This window comes from Canis lupus, chromosome 8 (genome assembly GCF_048164855.1).
Source record: "Canis lupus baileyi chromosome 8, mCanLup2.hap1, whole genome shotgun sequence".
NCBI lineage: Eukaryota > Metazoa > Chordata > Mammalia > Carnivora > Canidae > Canis > Canis lupus.
In genome coordinates, this window is record NC_132845.1 from 62,619,600 (window position 1) to 62,641,940 (window position 22,341).

The 22,341-nt window shown below is 53.0% G+C and overlaps 1 protein-coding gene across 10 annotated transcripts in view; it reads right to left on the minus strand.

The window, feature by feature from the left end:
- The window catches only part of MAD1L1 (mitotic arrest deficient 1 like 1), a 353,832-nt gene that overhangs the window by 196,362 nt on the left and 135,129 nt on the right, over positions 1-22,341 (minus strand). For 9 of the 10 annotated variants that reach the window (XM_072836729.1, XM_072836726.1, XM_072836727.1 and 6 more), the window contains one exon: positions 15,819-15,963. In XM_072836729.1, the coding sequence (XP_072692830.1) occupies positions 15,819-15,963 (145 nt within the window). Of the gene's footprint in view, positions 1-10,528; positions 10,648-15,818; positions 15,964-22,341 lie in introns of those variants that run through there. The other variant, XM_072836734.1, reaches the window with a different exon arrangement.

A 22,341-nucleotide genomic window follows, 5' to 3' on the forward strand; every position in this document is an offset into this window, starting at 1 on the left:
CATCAAAATGAGGATACAAAGAGATGGACAGCATGCAGGGGACATCTGAGAGGAAGCTGTCTGTGTCCCCTTAGAGAACAGTGTAAGCGATGGCAGCAACCAGGCGGCCACCAGGCCTGTCTGATGGCCAAGGCCTGGCTCCTCCACCATGGTTGGGTACCCTTCAGGCAGGATGACCCCATGTTCACCTCCATGCAGGGAGCCTGCAACCCAGGGTGTGCACAAGACAATCCAGAGAGATACTACACATACTAATTTTTATCAATTTTATTTTTAAAAACTTTCTAAGTAATTATACACAGATTCAATTACTTAACACTTCATCATTAACCATAGATCACATACATGCTTTTCAAGTGGATATGCACAGGTAGGCCTGCACATAGCAAACCTCTTGCACATGTGCAGTCAATAAGTCAAGAAAACAGTGAAGCAGAGCCCTAGGTGGCCCCAGGAGGGCCCCAAGATGATTGCGCTAGAGGGAGGCAATGGACAGGACAGAGAGCAGCCTGCAGGTGTGCTCCAGAGAACAGGTGGGGGAACCAGGCTGAAACCAAGGCACCCAGCTCTGCTGTACCACACAGGCCACTCCCAGGACTGGGAGGAAGAAGGTACATGTCCAAGCCCTGCACTCCTGGGGCAAAGCCCTGTCCCTGCCCTGGGCATCAACTCCCTTTAACAATCATCCCCCCTCTGCCACTGGGAGCTGCCATCCTTTTAACCTTCACTGTTGGGGGGAAAAGACATCATTTTCCAAGTTGCTAGTTTTAAGTCACAGCATCCAATACAGACATGTATGTATCCAAGATCTTGCTGCAAGCACTTTTGATGGCCCCAAACACCCATCTGGTGGCAGGCAGGAAGGGGTAGCATCAGGAATGCCTGTCTCAGGAGCCCGATGGCAGAGGCAGAGAGCGCTTGTACACATAGGGCACAGCACAAGTGCCCAAATGGAGGCGGGAGGGGGCCACTCGTAGGCAAAGGCAGTGAGTAGAGACAGGAGACAGGGAGCAGAGGTGGGATGCTTCCTCTCACCTATCACGGGCTCTGAGCAAGTCACCCTCTCTGGAGCAATGAACATTTAACAGATATTTCCTGAGTGCCTACTATACATGAAGAGCCTCCTACAGCTAAATGCTGATGAACCAAACAGAAAAGGCCCATCTCTCTCAGGAGAGACAAAGAGGACAAGTGAGCCAAGCAGCTGGGGAAGCTAAGAGCCAGAGAACCAGGGAGAAGCACCAGCAAAGGCCCCGAGGCCTGCAGAAGTGGAAAGTCCAGGAAGCACAAAGGATGGGAGGCAAGATGTCCACCTGCCCCATCCCACAAAGCACATTCCAGGTGGGGCACAAGGAGGATGTACCAGGAGGAGAAGGTGCAGGGCCCAGGCAGCTAGGGAGCCAGTGATCAGGGACCAATGGTCCTGTGCAATGGGCATAAATTAGATCCTAAAAGACCGACTCGTGCCCTCCCAAGGGGCAGGAGTTACCAGCGATGTCCTTTTTAGACTGTTCAGATTTAATCTGTTATCATGAAATGGTGCCACAGGCAATCAGCCCTAGCCAAAGGAAAGCAAAGGGCTTCTGATCAAACATATGTCATGGAGACTGACACGAAGGAACTAGCTACATGGGCCTGGTGGCCAGGCTGCCCTGGGACTGTGAGCACCTCCCACCCTGCCTCCCCAAACTCATAGTTCTTGGTGAAGGCACTACCAGGCCACACAGCCCACACCCACCCAGGCTCACCCCTAAGGCAGAGGGTTCTGAAGCCCAGGATACCAGCACGGGCTGGGACTTCAGGGTTGCAGTCTCTCCTAAGGATGTGTGGAAGGTGGGGAGGAAGGTAGGTGAGCTTCTCTGAATCCAAATCCTAGGGCTGAGAGGGGAAGGTCCCTTGGGGGTTGGAGCCCCTATAGCAGGGCCTTGAGGCCTTGGGTGCCAGGCTGGCGCTGTTCCCACAAGTGAGAAGAAGGCTCAGCTGTCCTCTCCTCTCGACCCCTCCAGTCAATCCTTTCCAGCCCACCCACAGCAGTGGCTGGGGGAAGTTACATGTGCCACCCCTCCACATCCTCCCAAACTCTATCTTAATAAACATCTTCAAATTGGAGAGGAAACAGGCATTTTGTTTTAATTTCATTACATTTCCTAAAGTTGCTTTTCTCTCTAGGATGGTTTCTTCTGCCTCAACCTGGTTCCAGCTGCCCCCTTGGTAGGTGACTCAGTGACAGTGATGACAAGACGGGCCTTCTAACAACTGTACAAATGGCGTGCTCCCATAATAAAACAGGTGCACTATTTTACCTCGATGGATGTAAGAGAAATATCAGCCTAAAAAGGTAACCTGAAAGGACAATATATTAACACCTCAAAATTAAATTTTAAAGCAAAGAGGATCTCACCTCTCTGTGGGAAGAGGAAGGCTGCCATGCTAAGCAAAACAAATGTTAAAATAGAAACCACGGGCTGGGTGACATGCACTGCCCAACTCCAGGTTTTTTTTTTTTTTTTTTTTTTTTTTTTGAGGATCAGGCAAAAGTTAAAGAAGGAGAGGAGAGGGGAGGGGAGGGGAGGGGAGGAGAGGGGAGGGGAGGAGAGGGGAGGGGAGGGGAGGGGAGGAGAGGGGGGAGGGGAGGGGAGGGGGGAGGGGAGGGGAGGAGGGGGGAGGGGAGGAGGGGGAGGGGAGGGGAGGGGAGGAGGGGGGAGGGGAGGAGGGGGGAGGGGAGGGGAGGGGAGGGGAGGGGAGGGGAGGGGAGGGGAGGGGAGGGGAGGGGAGGGGAGGGGAGGGGAGGGGAGGAAGGTCGAAATCTGAACCTGAATTTAAAGGGTGTGAATCACCACCCAGGCCCTCTCCATGGCAGTGGGGGGCTGAGACCCCCGACTCACAAAAGAGCCACCAATTCCATTCTGCAGACTGCTGCTGAGTTCTGAGATCATTGGGGCAGCAGAGCCAACCTCCTGCCATTCCCCAGTTAGTGGGTGTGAGGCTCCATGACAAAGGCAGGGAGGAAGTACAGCACAGATCCTGCCCCTCAAGAGCTACCAGCCTCAGCAGGACAGCAGGTGCAGGTGTGGGGATAGCAGGACAGGGACTCAATGGGCAAACAGATAAACAAACAAACTCAGTAGGAGGGTGCGCCTCTGGGAGGTGGAGGGGATGCAGGGGGGACAGCACTACACTCACTAGAGGAGAGCAGCGTGTGACAAGGACCAGGACCGGATGTGTACAGTGGGGGGGCCTGAGACATCTGCAGAGACCTAATCAGCAATGCCAAGGACCAGCCATCTGTCTGGGCACTGTGCATAAAAACAGGTGTCACCACGGTGCACAATGCCTCTGCACAATGTCTCTGCGGCACAACCCCGGGCCTGGTCAACCAGGTCCCATTACACTAGCTCTGAAATGGACTGGACTTGCTGCTATTCAACAATGTCCACTGACCCACAGCCCAGGGACCATTTGGGAGCTGAACAGACAGGCAGGATCTTAGGTCCTTCCCAGGGCCACTTGCTCAAACTCTGTATTTTTCACAAGATCCAACCTGATCTGGAGGCACACAGAGGAACTCCACCCTAAAGGACCGAATTGTGCCCTCCCAAGGGGCAGTGCAGAGTCACTGGGATGACTTAACCTCTCTGGTCCACAGTGCCCTCATCTCTAACACGGAGGAGGTGGGAGTGATGAGGGGCATACCCAGCACACTGCCTGGCTACACTATGTGTCTAATGTCACCCCCCGTGTTGTCAGCACTCCTCTCAGCCCACCCAGGAGCCAACCACAGCCCTGTAAAATCCACCTACACCAAAGATCCAGAGCTCCCGCAGACCTAGTGAGAGCTCCTGAAGTCTTGCCTGGGGAGGACAGGCTGGGCATCAGGACAGAGAGAAGGGGGACAGCAGAGAAGGCCAGGGTACAGCCCCACCTGGTCACCATTCAGCTCCTCAGCCTCCTCATCTCGTCACAGAGACAGGGGCTTGGCAAGGCCCCCAAAACCATGTACCAGGTCAGTAGACCCAGGACATCAGTAAGGGCACATGTGTGGATGGGAAACCCTAACGATGCAGGTCCCAGAGTAGGACAGCATGGACATGCTGTGGCTTAGTGACCCTTACTACTCAGAAATGACCATGACTCCAACAGCAGCTTCGGTCCAATGATAACAGCTGGAACTGCGTCCTCCCCACCATCACCGACAGAAGGCTGAAAACAGATGGTACCTAACAGCACCAACCAGCTGCACAAACCAGGTGCGTCCCTGCCTATCTCTAAGGCCCCCCGGACCGTTTCAGACTTACACACATGTCAAGAGAAAATGTGCTCTGCATCCCCACACGGAGCACAGATCACTGTGCAGAATGAAGCTTGTGTGGGGGCTGGCTTCGGGCGGAGGGTGAGGACAGGTGCAGAGTGAGCACACCCAAGAGCACTCACTCTGAGACAGACACAAGCCAGGCACTTCCATGGCATGCTGGTTCTCAGGAGACAGAGCAGGGGCTGGGCGCTCTCAGCCTTACCTTCTATGCTACCAAAGCCCAGGAATTTTCAGCATTAAAAAGGAAGGTGTACAAGAGAAATCCTTTTAATAAGATTAGGAAACTTGTGGGCTCTGAAGGACAAAGGATGAAGATGAAGACATGGATCAAAAGCAGCTGCCATTAAAGTTCTTTTGGGAGAGAAACAGACATAATCTGCTTTTCACTGAGGTAAGAGGTCATGCTGTCCAGCTGTCAGCAATCCACCTGAGCTCAGGCGTGGGACAGCTGCTATTGCAAAGGGACCCTGCAGTGACAGCCAGTGGAGTACAATCAGAGTCTGCTTTCTGCCCTGGGCTCCTCCCCATCCAGGGCTCCTCTCCACCCAAGGCTCCTCCCCTCACACTATGCTCCTCCCCCACACTGTATTCCTCTCTACCCAGGGCTCCTCCCCTCACACTATACTCCTCCTCCCACTGCACTCCTCCCCACCATGTTCCTCTCCCTACTATTTTCCCCCCATTGTGCTCCTCCTTCATACTGTGCTCCCCTCCACTGCACTCCTCCCTGCCTAGGACTTCTCCCCCCACTGCTCTCTCTCACATACACTGTGCTCCTCCCACACTGAGATCCCCCCGCCACCCCCCACACTGAGCTCCTTCCCACCCAGGGATCCTCCCACACTGAGCTTCCCCCCCTCCCCCCCACACACACACGGAGCTCCTCCCTGCCCAGGGCTCCTCCCTCAACTGTGCTCCTCCCCCACTGTGCTTCTCCCTGCTCAGGGGTCCTCCTCTCAGGACCCTAGTCCCCTTTGGTGTCACCTCAGTTAACCCACACAGTTGCCCATGAAAAGCAGACAAGTGCCCTGGGCTTATACGCATCCAATTACAAGCTCAGAGGTAAAATGGCCCAAGACCTGTTCAAGGAGGGGGGCCGGGAGGCAGAGGTCACCAGCAAGGAGCCAGACCCACCCACACAGCTCCAGTCTCAAGGTCATTCCCTCCTGCACCTTCAGGAACATGGCAACACTCCCACCTCATAGGACTTTGACACAGCTTTCTGGAGGAAGCACTGGTGTTAAAAGCATTTAAAGCAAAACATACTCTTTGTGATCCAGATATTGAAGTTGAAATTATGCATCAACACAAAAACCTGCACACAAGTATGTACAGCCACTTCCTTCAAAACTGCCAAGACCTGGAAGCATCAAGATGCCCCTCGTTAAGGGAGCATGCAGGTAAACTGTTATGTCCAGTGCTAAAGAGAAATGAGCCATCAAGCCATGACAGACATGGCGGAACCCTGAAAACATACTGCTGCTAAAAGAAGCTAGTCCAGAAAGGCTGCACACCTGATGACCCCAACTGTAGGACATTCTGGAAAAGGCACAACTACGGAGATGGGGAAAGGTCAGTGGCTACCCGGGCTTCAGGAGGATAGAAGGGTGGGCATGTAGGGCACAGTGGTTTTAGGGCAGGGACAGCATTCTGTGAGGTGACACCACAGGGGTGCATACATGACATCTTACATTTGTAAAATCACAGAATGCACAACACTGAGAGCCAGCCCTAACATGAGCCACAGACTTTAGTTAGAAATAATGGAACAGCAATGGTTCTTGGATCGTACCAAATGTACCTAACTGATGCAGGGTGTGAACAGCATAAGAGCCTGTTTTGAGGCAGGAGAAGAAGCACAAGGCAAGTCTATACTTTCCCCTTAATTTTTTTTATAAACATAAAACAGCTTTAAAAAAACAGCTTTAAAAAAACAGCTTTAAAAAAAGTCTATTAATTCATTCTTATTAACATAAATTTATTTATTTTTATTAACATAAAAATGTTAATATGTCATATACTGTATCATTTTATTTACATAATATCATTGAAATATCAAAATTAGCAGAGATGGAAAACAGAATATAGGAGATAGTGGAGTGGCTGTGCTTGCTTTTGTGGCACCATGCAGAAGGTCTCTGTGGCAGTGGTGGTTCCCTGAATCTACACATGTGCTAATGTGACACAGAACCCACCTCCCCACCCCCAAACATACACAGACACACACAAACACATATGCGTCAAATGCCTGATACTGCACTATAAGCATGGGAGAGGTTTCCAGGGCAGAAGCTGGGGGAAAGACACACAGAACCTGGTCCCACTGGCTTCACAACTTCCTACAGATCTATAGTTATTCAACAAATGAAAACAAAAACCCAAACCCACTGACCAGGCTCCAGCACAGGAGGTTCACCCAGGGCTCCTTCCCTAGTGGCCTCCAGAGCTCAGCAAAGTCACCACAGCAGTGGTCCCAGGCTCTCACTAATCTGCTCTGGCCCCTAGAGGGAGATACCCTTGGGTTTGGAGCACGGACCCAGTAGTTGTTCGGCCCCAGAAGTGCCCAGCACAGAGCCCAGCATGCAGGACTCACTCCGCCAGGATCTATGGGACAAGACAGCAAAGGAACAGGTGAGTAGGTATGGGTTCTTTCCATTCCTTCCCAGCATTCCATCTGCCTGCACTGTGACTCTGAGCATGGGACACTTTGCTTGAAGGTCAGCTTTTACAAATCCACAGAGACTATGAGAAAATACTTGGAACAGAACAGTAATAAAAATAACCCACATCAAAATTGATGGGGTAGGCATTTTTTGTAAAAATTCTTAGAAAACAATAAATAGGGGTGCCCAGGTGGCTCAGTTGCTGGAATATGCAGCCCTTGATCTCTGGGTCATGAGTTAAAGCCCCATATTAGGCACAGAGATCACTTAAAAATTTTAAAAAACACACACAAATAAGGGATTGCATTAATTCAATAAACAGTACCTACAAGAAACAAACAGCACATGTCATCCTCAGTGGCAAATTACCGAAGCTTCCTGACCTGCGTGAGAGAAGGACACTGCCAGCATCACTTCCGAGTGACAAGTCGACTGATGGTCCCGGAAAGAAGACAGGAAAGAAAAAAAGGAAAGGCATGAGGGCCAGAAAGGAAGAGGTCAGCTGTGTTATTCACAGAGGCCGGGCTCCCGTCTGCTGGAGCTGCTTTCCAAGAAGTGAGTTTAGCAAGACTACCGTGTGCAGGGGCAGCAGCCAAAACCTGACTGCATTTCCACACACCAGTAACATACATGGGATACAAGTCCTCAGAGATGCCATTAAAGCTGCACTGAAAACAGAAAATACTTGGGAAAATGTCTAATAACATGCATCTAACATGGGATGTTCTCCTTCAGAAGATAATGTGTGATGTCACATCTTCCCAAACTGATTTACAAATTCATTGTAATCCTTATCATGTTCCAGCAGTTTTTCATGTAAATGGACAGATCCTGAAATGTAGGAGGATACGCAAAAGACCAAAATTAGCCAAAGAATCTTAACAAATTTGAAGGTTCACAGATACTGACACATAAAGCTGTAATAATGAAGACAAGGTGGTAGGGTGAACAGAGACAAGAAGAGGCAATGGAAGAGAAGAGAGAACTCAGAGCTGGCCTGTCCATGAACAGCCTGCGATAGGTAGCAAAGGCCTTGTGACAGTCCACGGGAAAGGGCTGGTCTCTCAAAAAATGTTGCTGGGTCTACTGCATAGTCAAAGGAAAGAGGAAAAAATAATCTAAGAATTTTAAGTGAGGGGTAACTGATACACAGTGTAGGTGTAGGCATACAACCCAACAACCAGGTGTTTGTATATGTGGCAAGATGATCACCAGTGTAAATCCAATTAACATTTGGGGGAATATGATCCTGACACCTACTTCCTGTCACACCCAAACACCAATCTATAGAAGATGAGACAATAAAGCAGTTAGAAGAGAATAGCTATTTCCATGACTTTGGTAGCAAAGATCACATCCATCGAGTTCACCAAGGCTCAGAAGGCACTAACCTAACATAACAGAATCAGTAAGCTGGTCTGCACTAACATTAAAAGTTGCTACTTGTCAATGGACACAATTAAGAGAAAGGCAGCATGGTGTAGACGAGAGACGTGGTCGTACAGGTCTCCAATAAGAAATTCATGATCAGAATATGAAGAGAACTCCAGGAGAGAAGGAGAAACAGCCCCTAAATGCAGGGCCAACCTCGCTGAGCACCAGTGGGCCCAAATAATAGTGTGGCACCCTTAGAGCCCACCAGAGAAGGACTGAAGCCAGAGACACAGGTTCTGGTGCAGACCCAGGGGCATCCATGGGGGCTGGTGTCTGCCAAACAGCTGCAGCCCCACTGACACTGAGCGTGGTGGACATCCTCTTGTCAGCCAGCACTCCACACCCTGCCATGCCCAACACAGAGGAAGCCACCACCCACTCGCCCCCAGGAGTACTTCAAGCCCCATATTGGGCACAGCCACCTGCGTGCCCCCCAGCCAGGACTCCCACCACTCCCACCACCAGGACCTACACCCCACCAGGACCACCACCCATCCACCCCTAGGACCTGTACCCCACCAGGGCCACCACTCACCTAGCCCCCCCCCATGAGGACCACCACCCTACTCAGGGATCTTTCAAGGGTGAGACATCATCACTACCAAACCATGCACTCTGATCCCCAAGGTAGTAAGTAAGACACCAGTGATCTGCGTCCTCCTCTCCAAAACACCTCCACTATAGAATACAGAATAGGGGAACAGTTAAGATATAGAAAAAGAGTTAAGGGAAGCTTCTACTTCCATTTGTTTTTTTTTAATTTCTTACTAAAAAGTTAGCTTTTACTGCTGAGGTTCTATAAATAACAAAATTCTATAACCATATTGTGGAATATTAGGGGCACCCTGGAAATAGCTCATTTCAAATAGGAAAATGGTTTGTGTTCACCCAGTTCTGGAAGCCAATTTTCAATTGCTTAAAATAGTCATGGTATTTTACCAAGGTGATTACACTCTCAGCTATCAGTAACAATTAAACCCTTAGACTGGAGCCGCTTAATAAGGTCTCAAAATAAAACCACACACTCCAAGCGCTGTATGCTGAAATGTCAAGCACACAAATAGGACCCTTGATGGGACACAGGTGCCCAGAGCCCCACCAGCAGGCCTGTAGCAGGCCTGGCACAGAGCCGCGGCCGGCGGCAGGAGCACTGCACACACAGCTCTGCTCCAGGTAGGTAGTGGCCAGGGGGGTTTCTCCTCTGCAAGGACAGGGAAAGACCAGCAAACACCTGCTAGCCGGAGAACCGCCACCTTGGAGGCACCCTGAGGAGGAAGCACACCTGGCTGGTGTCTGACATGCTGCAGAGCTCACAGGGTTATTATTCCAAAGTGGACACATAGTGGCCACGTACCTGGCACTGAGTACCAAGCGGCAGACTAGCCACACCCCCATGCCAACAGCTGATGAACGGCTTCATAACCACGCTGGTGGGAGAGACAGGTCCCTGTGAGCCGGACCTAGGGCTGCGCGGGAGATTGCTATCGACCCATCAGGAACGTGCCTTTGAGCAACAGTCAGTCTAAGGCATCAGTCAGCACCAGGCAATCAATACCCACTCTTTCCCGGACTCAGCAAGGCCCATGAGTGCAGCGGGTTGGGGTGCAGACGGAATTAGGCCAGGAAGGGCCATCGGCTTCCAACCTGCTGAGCCAGGGAGAATGGAAATTTCCTGCCTTGGGACGGAGCAGTAACCTTGCAGGACAGCAAATACCCGAGAAGAAAGCCAGGCCAAAACCTCACGAAGGAAGGGTGCAGTCTGAGCATGGCCTCCATGGGTGGGGGTTATACCCACAGCTCCTGCCAGGAGGTGCGGGCTTTGACAGGGATCTGCAACCGGGACTCTAACCTGGGGGAAGGTACATATTAGAACCCCAGGGTCTCAGCAAACAGAGGGCTCGCAGCGATCAGCAGCACTCCTACTAAAATGGAGAAGAGAGAAGAGCAGCGTGGCTTCTGTGCTAGGTGACAGGAAGGCTCTTCTCATATCTGCTGATAGCCAATGGGCAGGTCTTTCCAGAGGGACCAACTGGTCCTGTGCACAGCAACAGCTTCTCTGAGCACTGCACCTGTCCCCTGACCTCCCAACACACAGAATAAGCGCACCTGCTCAACTCACATGAGATCTGTGAATGGGAGCACTCTGAGTAAAGGGTGCTGACTGCTCTTGGACTCACAGTTCCTGTGGCACACAGAGGCTAGAGGGGGGCCAGACTACCCCTTCTGGGTAGCACATGTCCCCCGCCCCCACACCCTCGTCCACCCTATCCCAGCATGCAGGACCACTCCCTACATTGTGATGCCTGCCTATAGGTGTCTGAGTTTCCAGGTCTTGGTGTCAATAGCACCCTCTCCTTGACAGCGCATATGGTAGGCCATGATGGAACATGGTCACCCGGTAAGACAAGGAGATTTCTGCAGACACAAAGACAGGGACCCTAAAGCCGGAGAATTAGGCTGCCTGGGTTGACCAAGTCACAAGAGCTTGGAGAAGCAGCGAACTTCACCAGTGCAGGCAGAAAAGGAAGCCACAGAGATGTGCAGTTTGGCAAGGCCTCAACCCTCCACCCCCTCCCAGGGCCGGCGGGACCACAGGAAAAACCTGTGAAAGAATATGAGCAGGTGCTTAGCAAGGACAGCTGGCACAAATAGGATCCCTGTTCTACAACCACAGAACTGAACTCCACAACAGGCCCAATGACCCTGGGCACAGACTCTCCCTGACAGCCTTAGGACCACTGCACCACAAGGGCGGAGCTGACACCTTGATGCATTCTGCTAGGGCCTGGGGATCAGGAAGCAGCTGGGCCTGCCCAGAACTCTGAGATGACACACTCATGCCATGTCCACTGCCACGGCTGTGGTGCCATGACCGAAGCAACAAAAAAACGGCAAACACAGACTTCACATAAGGAAGAGCTGTGCTGGCCTGGGTCCCAAGCCCTATGCCTGGAGACCCAGCTCAGAGCCTCAGCCCCAGACATACCATCCGACCACCACCCCCGGTCCAGCAAGGAGCAGCCTGTCCCCAGCTCTCAGGGGTCACTGATGCAGGGTTCCACAATCACACTCCTGGGCATCCACTCAGAGGAATGAAAATTCACAGCCATCCAAAATCCTGGGCACCATCGTTAGCAAGGGTATTTGTAACAGCAAAACCTGTAAACGCCCTCCGAGTTGTGCAGTCCTGCTCATTCGCAAAGAGGAACTACCTACTGACATTCGCACAATCCAGGCAAATTGAGGCAATCCACTGAGTGGAAAAGCCAGTCTCAAAAGGCCACACACTGTACAATTCCATCTTTACCATGCTCTTGAAAGGACAAAATTTTATTAACAGAGAAGAGATGGGTGGCTGCCACGTCAAGGCCGTGGTGTGGCAGGTGAGGTGGGCATGACTGAGCATGTGTGAGGCCGTGTGGCACCCTGCAGGCGGTAGTGGGGACACAAATCTATGTGTGAAAACAAGACAGAAATACACACGCATGTGCCAGTATCAGATCGCGGTACCATAATTACATAAAATACAAGCACTGGGGAAACGGTGAAGGATATAAGGAACCCTTCTGTGCTATCCTTGCAACTTTCTATGATCTATAATTATTTCAAAACAAAAAGCTAAAAATATAAAAAGTCATCACCCGGGGCTAACAGCATGGAACAACTGGGTGAGGGGTATCGGAGTGTCAGGGATGCCGGGAGTTGGAGTTGGGGGTGCTGGGATGACCCACACGGTGTGGGTTGGAAGGGGACCCGTCCATATGAACACGTCTGGTTTATGGGAGCTTGGGAAAAGACACAGGGAAATGTTTATGGATGTGCTTGTACAGAGAAGCCAGGACACACACACACATACACACACACACACATTTCCTGGCTGTGAGCTGACAGGGCCACAAAGACCTAGCACACCCACACCATTCTGCAGAGAAGCGAGCAGAGTCCTGGAGCAGCAGCTGGCACAGGGCTGGGCAGGAGATGCTCAGGATGAGCCCAAGGACCTGCAGCAGCAGCAGATGATGAGGAAGGATGAAGGGCTCAGCCCTCACACTGAGCTCAACTGAAAGAACTCCCATTGGCCAAAGCAATAAAATCAAGTAGCTGGATTAAAACCAAATTCTAAAGTCAATATCTACAAGTCCATTTGCTATAAATAAATGGCTGAATTAAAGAATAAATAGGGAGGAGAGCTGAATCTCATGCAGAAAAATTCGGAACAGGAACTGCTCTGCCCTCATGGAGGGGTATAACCCCCACACTCACGGTGTAGCTGTGCACGGTGACTTTCTCCCAAGTCCACCATGTGGATGGATAGATCTGGCAGACATAGCTAAGCCGCACAAGCGAGATCCGTATCCACACAGGTAAGTCATGTTGACGGCCAGAGCCTTTCCCTCCAGGGTCTCCTCTGAGCCCGTCCCCCAGGTGACCAGGAGGAAAGCCTCACAGCACGCCCACTGCTAGAGGGCACCGAGCTCGGGCCACCAGTGGCCCATCATTCACTAAGACCTTCAGGAGGGTCAAGTGAGCCACACACACCCCTGCCACCAGCAAAGCCTTCTACCAGTGTGACCGCCAACCTGTCCAACCAGCTTCATCCCACACTCCCTCCACAGACCTCCTGAAGCCTCCCTTCCCTGAGAGGGCCACATACCCACTGTCCACATGCCACAACCGCCGAACCCACCAGCCCCCACTTCCAAGCAGACTTGCAGCTCTGACACAAGCTCACACGGGGTGGAGAGGCCGGGTGGAGGCAACTGGTTGGGGATGGGGAGCTGCATCCCCACAGCATGGGGTGACCCAGAGCCTCCCATGACAAGGGGACACATCTGTGGCTGCTATTTTTTCTTTTATAACTTATCTTACAACTAGAAGTTTGTCCCTTTTGACTAGCACCACTCATTTCTCCTAGCCATAGCCCCTGCCTCTAGTAACCACCAACTTGTTTCCGGTATCCATGAAGTTCAGTGTTTTAAGATTCTGCATGTGAAACCATAGTGTATTTATGCTTCTCTGACATTTCACTTATTAGGACAATGCCCTCCAGGTCCAACCACATTGTCACAAATGGCAGGATTTCCTTTTTTCATGGCTGAACGATATTCCATTGTGCCCCTATGCCATCTCTTCTTGGCACACTTACCCACTGGCAGGCACCCAGGCTGTCGTGAAGGATGCCACATGACGGTGGGGATACACACACCTGTTCCACACAGATTCCACTTCCTTCAAGTCAATGCTCAAAGTGGGCTTGCTGGATGGTGCGGTGGTCCCAGGCTTTGATTCTTCAGGGACCTCTGTCCCATTTCCTCCTTTCGTGGCTTTCCCAGGCCTCGCCAGCACCATCCACACGGGAGCCAGTTGGGCTGGCACACAATACCCCTGCTTCTTCCGAGGACAGCAAAATGGGGATCCAGAGGGACTGAGCACCTTCTCTGAGGTCACCGAGGAAGGTCCCCCCACTTGTCACCCCGGGAAAGGCCATGATGTCAGGGACTGCAGCCTGGCCTCGCCTGTACTGACAGAATATCAGGTCCAAATATCCCCCGGCCACATGCAGCCCCTTGTCCAAGCCAAGGACATGCCCTCTGGGCAGCTGTGCTGTCCACCTCTTGCTCGCTCTGTCCCCACGCGTCTGGACCGACACGAGTAGCACCTTCGTGCCCATTCCCCCAAATCCTGCAAGGCGACATTCAGACTGAGCCCTCAGGCCTCAGCTCAGCTATGGCTTCCGCTCCAACAAGAATTCCGTCACACGGGACATCTAGGTCAGCTGGGCAGCCAGCTCCTCATTTCGGTTCAGCTCATGACCTCAAGGCTGTGAGATCAAACCCTGCATCAGGTTCTGTGTTCAGCAGGGAGCAGTCAGCTTGAGATTCCTCCCTCTCCCTCTCCCTCTGCCCCTCCTTCTGTATATCCTTTCTCTAAAATAAAATATAAATCTTAAAAAAAAAATTCCAGCACAAATGGCATGTGTGTGTGTCGCTGCTATCTGTCCCACTAGACTGTAAGCACTAAAGGGCTGCCATGACCCCACATCTGTGCAGAGAGGACCTGCTGGCACGCTGTGCATGCTGGGGAAGGAAGGGAGGAAGAAGTGGGAGCACAGGAAAGCAGCTCCATACCCTAGGCTGTAACCAACCACAAGCACCCAGGCAAAAGGACCATGTCCTCCTCTCTCTCAGAAGGCAGCCCAGGTTCCAAAAGTGGCTCATAAGGGCATTCTGCACAACTCCCCCACAAGTGCCACCTGCAGAGCCAGGACGTCAGGGGCAGCCTGGGGCCGGTGTGCGGAGGTCAGCTGAGCCTGACCTGGGAAGCCCCTGAACGCAGGGTGATGTGATGCCAAGGCTCTTCAGGGATAACATGGCATGGTAAGAAATGTGCTGCAGAAGCCATAAAATGGCAGACTTTTAGTAGTTGAAATATGACTTGTCCTCTCAAGGCTCTATAAGCAGGAGGTCCGAGAAGCAAAGAGCATGAGGCACAACTCCTGGAATCCCCCAGGTGGACTGCCATTCCCTGGGGTAGCCCACTCGGCCCACACAGTGTCGGGTTCAGGGCAGACAGGAAGTTTCTTTGCCCAGCAAGCTGGACACCTGACATCCGTGCCTGGAGAACGTCTAGGGACGGATTCAGGCTCTCTCCTTCCTGTCTTCTGAAACTTCAGCACTCAAGCTCCCACAGACAACCTCAAATCGTGCTCCAGCAGACTGTTGAGCCAGACAGCGGAAGCTCTTCAGGACAAGGACAATTAGAGAGATCCCAGCCCCACATATGAGGCTGAGAACAAGAACATTCTGCCCAGTGCATCTGGATCTGGAAGACAGTTTTCATTCCAGACCACAGGCCACGGACCCACTGCCATTTACCCTGGGCTCATGGGTCGCTGAAGGAAGGGAAGACTGCCCCTGCCCACAGCCTAGAGCAGGGTGGACCCTGCCTGCGAGCCAGAGCCCCATGGGTCGGCATAGCCCCAGCCCTACCCCTCACCAGGAGCACTGGGTCTCTGGACAGCCATCCAGAAAGGGGCCCACACCTGGGCCCTCGGAGTCTCAAAGAGACCACCCCGGGTTTAAGGAAGTCTTTGCTGTTAGAACCCTGCTAACATGACAGGATAAAAGCACAGCCTGAGAAAGTCGCCACAACTACCTACTTTAGGTGCAGGGAAGCTGATGGTCCTCTGAGGGGGATGCGCAGCAGCTCCACACAAGCCTGACTGATCAAGAAGGACATAAACCACTGTGGTTAAAAGTGCCCTTAGTTTGGTTGTGATCTCAAGAGCCATGGGTGCCTGGGAACCAGACACTATGTCTGGACATGGAAGGGATGGGCTGGCAGCTGCTGGCCAGGATGGCAGGCCTCTTGAGCAGGGCCAGCCTGGGCACCCCCACCATGCCCTGTACCTTTGTCAGCAACAGAACTCGCTTCTGGAGTCTCCGTGCCAGGGCCTCCTGCGTCTCCCGCTTCTTCCTCTCCTCCAACAGCTGGCTGCTGACCTGGCGGACCTCCTCCTGGAGCTGCTGCCGGACTTTCTCCAGCCCACGGGCACTGCACAAGAAAGGCAAAAGGGCAGAGCAGTGAGGCCCGGCCTGCAGAACACGACCCCAGCCACGGGTCCCCCAAGACCAGGACATGCTCGTCACGCAGGTCCCAAAATAGAGCCACACGTGCAACCGGCACGCTGCCATTTCCTCGCTGGTGAATAGCTACTTAGAGCTTTTCAGGAGTTTCTGGATTTCAAAGAGACACCCAGGGTGATCCCAGAACACGGCAGGCGGCGGGGGGAGGGGGGAGCTCAACCCCACACACAATGGGAAAAATTGTCAGCAACACAGAGCTTTGGGAGAAAGCACTTCTGAATGAGCTAAATTACCAGCAAGCATTTCCATCCGGATCACAGCAGCCAGATGTGCAGTTGGTGTTGGGGAGCCCCCACCATCCCAAGTTAGGGTCCACTCCCCCCAGAGCTGCCCTGCCGGCTGCCAGCCAGGGGCTCTGACACTGGGGCAGGGGCATCCTGTGGTGGCTCCTCACAACCGGCCAGACCCCCAGCAGGCCAACCGTCCCTGCAGGTCCTGCTTGGGCCAGTGGCCTCCGAGTCATCCCTTCAGGGACCTGCTCTCCTGCCCACCTGCATGCTAACATGCAACTCCCAGGTATAGCCTCTCTTTCCCACAAAATGCCCCCAGTCCCTCAGTCCTGCCCAGGGGCTGCTCTCTGCTTCTAACATGTTTCTGAGCAGCCAACGGCAGCCAGTGCCTGACACCAGCAGGAAAAATCCCTGACTCCCAAGACTATGCAGTCTCAGGATTCTGCACCCAGGGTGACTGATGAAGGGGATGAGGCTCTGGGGAGCCCCCCCCCAGGAAGGGGGTTCTGTGGAGAGGGGCTGTGAGGAGAGGCATCCTGGGAAAGGCCCCTGAGCGAGGAGCTATATCCCCTCAGGGCACAGAAGGCACCTTTTTCCAAGGGAAATTCTTAAAATCTGCAAAAACCCCCAGAAGCAGAGCACCAATAGGACTGCACTGTCAGAAAAAAAAAAAAGGACTGCACTGTTAGGTGACATGTGCAGCGCTCAAAGAGGCGGTACGGGTGAGACAGGACTGAGTTGGGGCTCGGCCGGAGGGCCAGGGAGGGGACCTGTAGGCTCAGCCACACCTGGCCTCCAATCATGTCCTCTTAGCTTTGCGCAACTTGAAGAAAACCTTCATCAGTGAGGATGGCAGACAGTGCTCTCTCTGGAGGTGGCCTCCACCATGCTAATTTCCTCTCCCAGATGTAAGCACAGGGTTTTGTTATTAGGTTTAATTTGGAAATGAAAGTGGATCACACATGGAGAAGGCGAGGACACGCTGGGTAAAGAGCCCTGTCTGGGTGCCCGAGGTTGGCCGAGCACAGGGACCATTGCTCGCTCGCACTTCATTTTGGCCATCCTGGAGTCTTACACTGAGGTGTGACCCACTGTACCTGCCACCTCCAGGTGTTCCATGACCAAACACATAAAAACAGGCATAAATGTTCACTTGAAACAGAGGCTATTAAGAGGCTATTTTGGGGCACCTGGGTGGCTCAGTGGTTGAGCATCTGCCTTTGGCTCAGGTTGTGATCCTGGAGTCCTGGGATCCAGTCCCACATCGGGCTCCCTGTATGGAGCCTGCTTCTCCCTCTGCTTGTGTCTCTGCCTCTCTCTGTGTCTCTCATGAATAAATAAATAAAATCTTAAAAAAAAAAAAAAAAGGATGCTATTTTGAGTTCTAACTCAATCTAAAACTCTGCATAGGTCAACCTAACAATCAAGCACTGTGGCATCGACCCCAGAATCACTGAACTCAGGTGGGCAGCTCATGAAGGCTTGGAATCAGTGCTCCCGCGCTGGCTGGTGCACACAAAGGCACAACCACAGCCAACCGTCCAACCAAGCTGCTCAGAAGCTCCCCAGAGTACAGGTTCGGTGGGGACAGCCCTGGGGGAATCTGCCAAGCCCCAAACCCTGCCAGGTGGGAGCACAATGCCCTCATAGCCACGTGGGGGTCAGACTGGAGACCACACCCCGAGAGCTGCTGGCAGCCAGGAGGGAAGCCGGGGCACAGGACACCCACATCTTAATCTGGGGCTGCCAGCTCACTGGGCAGACCCTTAAAGAACCAGTGGGCCTCTGCCCCCAGTGCCTGGCCATAGCCCACAGCCTTGCCCTGAGATGTCACAGAAACAAGTGTATCAACTGAGAGGCAGCACCACCATGTGTCTGATGGAACCTGCAGAAAGGTGACTGGGCCTAGGCCCAGGTAGGTGAAGCCCTCGTGCATAGTTAGAAAGAATGCCTACCCCTCCTGGTGGTAAAATGCTTTCCATGAAACTTGGATAGGAAGGAAGAAAGCCAGAGGACACATGACCCTGCAAGGTTGGCACTAGGCAGGCAGCCCTGGCCTGAGTGTGTTCTCTGCCCTGCCCATAGCCGCAGGATAAGCACCATCCTCAAAGTTGTCGGCCTGTGTCCCCAAGGCCTGCCCCGAGGCCTGACACTCGGTCTGCACTCAACTGCTCAAGAGACAGAACTATAGGTAAAATCCAACTTCAGGACACCTCAGGGGAGCCACCAGATGCTCTGTAGAGGCTTGCCCAGCCCAGCACCATCAGCACCAAGAGGCACTCAGCAGCCTGCCCGGTGGTGACCAGCCCTACATGAACACAGAGATGAGAAGCGCAGGTGTGACCTCGTGGGGCTGCACGCCGATGGGGCTCAGAAACCGCACAGCTTCCATGAACCAAGAGTAGGAGACAAAAAGGGTCACTGTTGCTGTCAAGCCATAACAGAGACACAAAGAGAGAGAGCCCTGACATCATGGAGCAGCCACCACAGAAAGCAGGGCTGCAGGCACTGAAGGAAAGGGGGGGGACACCATTGAACCTAGTAAGTCAGATGTCTGCGGGGGCCCCACAGGGCAAAGCCGAGTGTGGGGAAGGGGATCCATGCACACAACTCAGTCACTGTGACCAGCACAGGACAGTCGATAAGTAAACATACCAGGTATGCCCAGCACATGAAGAGACATCCAGGAGGTGGCACGCAAGGCAGGACTCAGGGGTCGAGGGCATGGCTCCATTACACAGGAAAGAAGCAGGGGAGAGGGACCCCAGTGTGGACAAGGAGGGAGCTTGAGGCAAAGGGCATTAGAGCAGATGAGGAAATGGGAGACGGGGTGTGCAGACCACCCTCCCCATGGAGACACTCCTTCAGCTGCAAAGGCATATAGAGCACAGGCTGCAGGCAAGGAGTTGGAAAGGGCTTCACTTCTGTATATAAACTCCCTGGAGACAGAGTAACAGCACACAGCACACACAGCCCCATGGCGGGGATCCTGGCCTCACAGAACACAGGATGAGAAACAGCAAGGCCCTCAGGACAAGGACGAGAAACAGCAAGGCCCTCAGAGACAAGAAGCCCAGCCTCCCACAGGAGCAGTTTTCTGACGTTTCCACAAATCCAGGCCAAACTCTGAAAGAGCTGTTCAAACCACTAGCCCTCGGGCGGCCCTGCCTCCTCCCCCACATGCCGAGGGGCGGAAAGGGACCCCACGTATGTGCCGAGCCCAGGGCCCTGACCCATGACACTAGTGCCCAGATGGCCAACTCTTCCCATCGGGATATTCTCTCTGGTGAAACTCAGCCTTTCTTGGGAAGCAAAGAAGAGAACACTCATAAAACATTAAACCGCTAGTTCCAAGAGTAAGCTGAACTCTTGGGGTCACTGGCATTTCTGCAAGCCTTTGGGAGTTCAAAACAAAGTGCTTAGTGCTTGAAGGAGAAGTCGGCATGCCTATCGACCAATGCCTTTTTGAGCTGGCATCTGTTCAGACAAGGTCTGAGCTTCTGAGAACCATCTTTGTACTATGGCCCCTTCACGTCATCCTCATCAGAAAAGTCCCCACCTGAGAACACCTACCTTCAAGGAACAGAGGACACAGCTCGCTCTGAAGCAGCAGGAGACATTTTAATGACCTTCTTGGAGACATGGAGGATGCAGGCTCTGGCCCTGATCCCGCATGACCTCTGCAGCCCCCACCCCCGGCTATCTGTGTTCTAGTTCCGCCCACCACTGCAGGCAGCCCAGGTGCCCAGGGAAGAGCATCAGCCACCTTCCCCTGTGCTGAAGAAGGCCCATGGACTGGCCACCATCCCTGGGAAGGACCTGGACAGGGTGGTGCTGTCCATCCAGGAAGGAGTCATCCCTAGTACAGCTCCACGCCTGCTGTGGTACCAGGGCTTCATGCCAAGTCTTGCCCGGCTTGTAAATACGAAGGGTGCAAACGCTGACAGCCATTGCCAGACTTGAACTCAAAACAACTCTGAGCCAAGTAAATCTTCAACCAGGACTCAGACAAGAAGGTGCTCGCACATAAGCACAGTTCATGCTGACCACTGCTGACCACTTCCCGAGAGCACTAACTGCATGGCACAAGCTAACCCATGGGGTCTCCAACAGGTGAAAGGGTAAATATGACATGTGCATGCATGCTGGTTTCTAGCAAATACACTTTCGTGCGAAACCAAGAAAACATTAACAAGGTTTTATTCACACTTTTGAAAAATCCCTAAAGCATCTCCTTAGGATCCTAGGAAATGCAGATTAAACCATAATGCATCTGGTCCTTAAGTTTTCCTCAACTGACAGGTAAATTATGGCCCCAAATGGCTCACTCCCTCACACGAGGTCCTCTGCGCCCCATAGGGCCACTGCCCAGGCTAAGCCACCATCAAGAGCAGGTGACCCTGTTTTCTGTCCAGGGTATTTGGGCTCCCAGGGTGAGTCAGGATGGATGGACAAGCACAGGTCCAGCCCCAGACAGCACAGGGCCTATCCCAACCACAAAAAGGCAGCCAAAATGTTGGCCCCATTGAGGCTCAGCAGGGAATGTTGAGAGGCTGAACATTCTAGAAATCTGTCCAGCAGAAGGAAGGGGCAGGTCACAGAAAGGACAGGAGAAAGCTAAGGTCCAAGAGTGGACAGCAGGTCAGAACAAGCTGGTTCAACACATGTTACTGGCAGACACAGGACACACACCTAGTTGGGGTATCAGGCCAGGCTCGCAGCTCATACTGTTTCACCATTAGCTGGATGGCTCAGGGTGCCAGGATGACACCCAGCCAGAGGGAACCCAAGGAACAGGGCAGGTGCACAGAGTCCTGTAGGGGCCAAACTCCAGCCAACTGAGAGCATAGTGAGGGGGCAAAGGCCAAGGGGAACCCCCTGACCTGGGTGAGGAGTGACAAGGGCCCAGGCACAGGGAAGAGGGCAGGGCAGCTAGTCTCCAGGACCAAGGGGGCCATGTAGGCTCTGGGTGATCTCAGAGCCATCCCAAGCTCAGGGCTGCTTGCTGACAGTCAACCTCCAGCCAGAGGGGTGCATGCAACATGGATTCCCTTATGGACTTTGGGTTTTCTTCTAGAAAGTGTAGCAGGGAGGATACAGTGGATAAGCACATGTTCCACAGAGCACAGAGAAACCACAGGTCACATGCTAAGCAAGCTGACAGGGGCACAAGGGCCACACAACTCAGCTCCTTCCCAACCATACCAGCCCCCTTGCCTCTGCCCCCTGGGTGGCGGTGCACAGTGGGCGCACGCTAGGCACACAACCTGGAACACTCTCCCACCTCCCAGCCTCTGTGATACCCATCAGACCACCTTCCCTCCTGCCATCTTACTTCAGATCTTTATTATTTGTGCTCATGGCACAATTTCTATGTTCACATCTGTTTATCTGCTTCAAGCCTCTGTCTCTGACTGTGTTCCATGAGGCACGGGTGGTATTTACTCACCACCCACACCTGAGTGCACGCAAGAGGTCTTCAAATGCTTGCCTTACACTTTTGGAGGATGGCCAGCCTCCATCCCCAGTCTGGTCCCTGGAGTTCACAGACAGCTCGGGGCTCCTGGACCAGCCTCTGATTAGAGGACAGAGAAAGAGGGGGATCGGTCCAGTGAGGGGTGGCTTGGGCAAGGATGCAGTAAAGACTCCCAGGAGTGGAAGGCAGAGGGACACACATGGGTTTTGGGAGACTTGACCAACAGGAGGGGAAGGTGGGAGTCTTGGAAGGACCCCGCTCACCAGCAGACATGCTCAAGGCCAGGTTGAGGAGAGTGTGCCCTGCCCAGCTCTTGGAGGAATCTACCAGTGACACACACTGCACACATTCTGAAATGGAATGCCTTCATGAGTGACCCTGGCAGAAATGTCCAACAGGACACCACGCCAAACACTGCACATACATTCTGCAGCCACAAGAAACATGCACCCAGCCATGTTTATGGGGACGTGGCAGGGAGCCACAGGATAGCTCAGGAAGGCGGGGATGAGTCCACAGGTGGTACATGGATACTGACTGCAGAAACACTCTCCCAAAAGCAACCCTGTGCCAGGGGCAG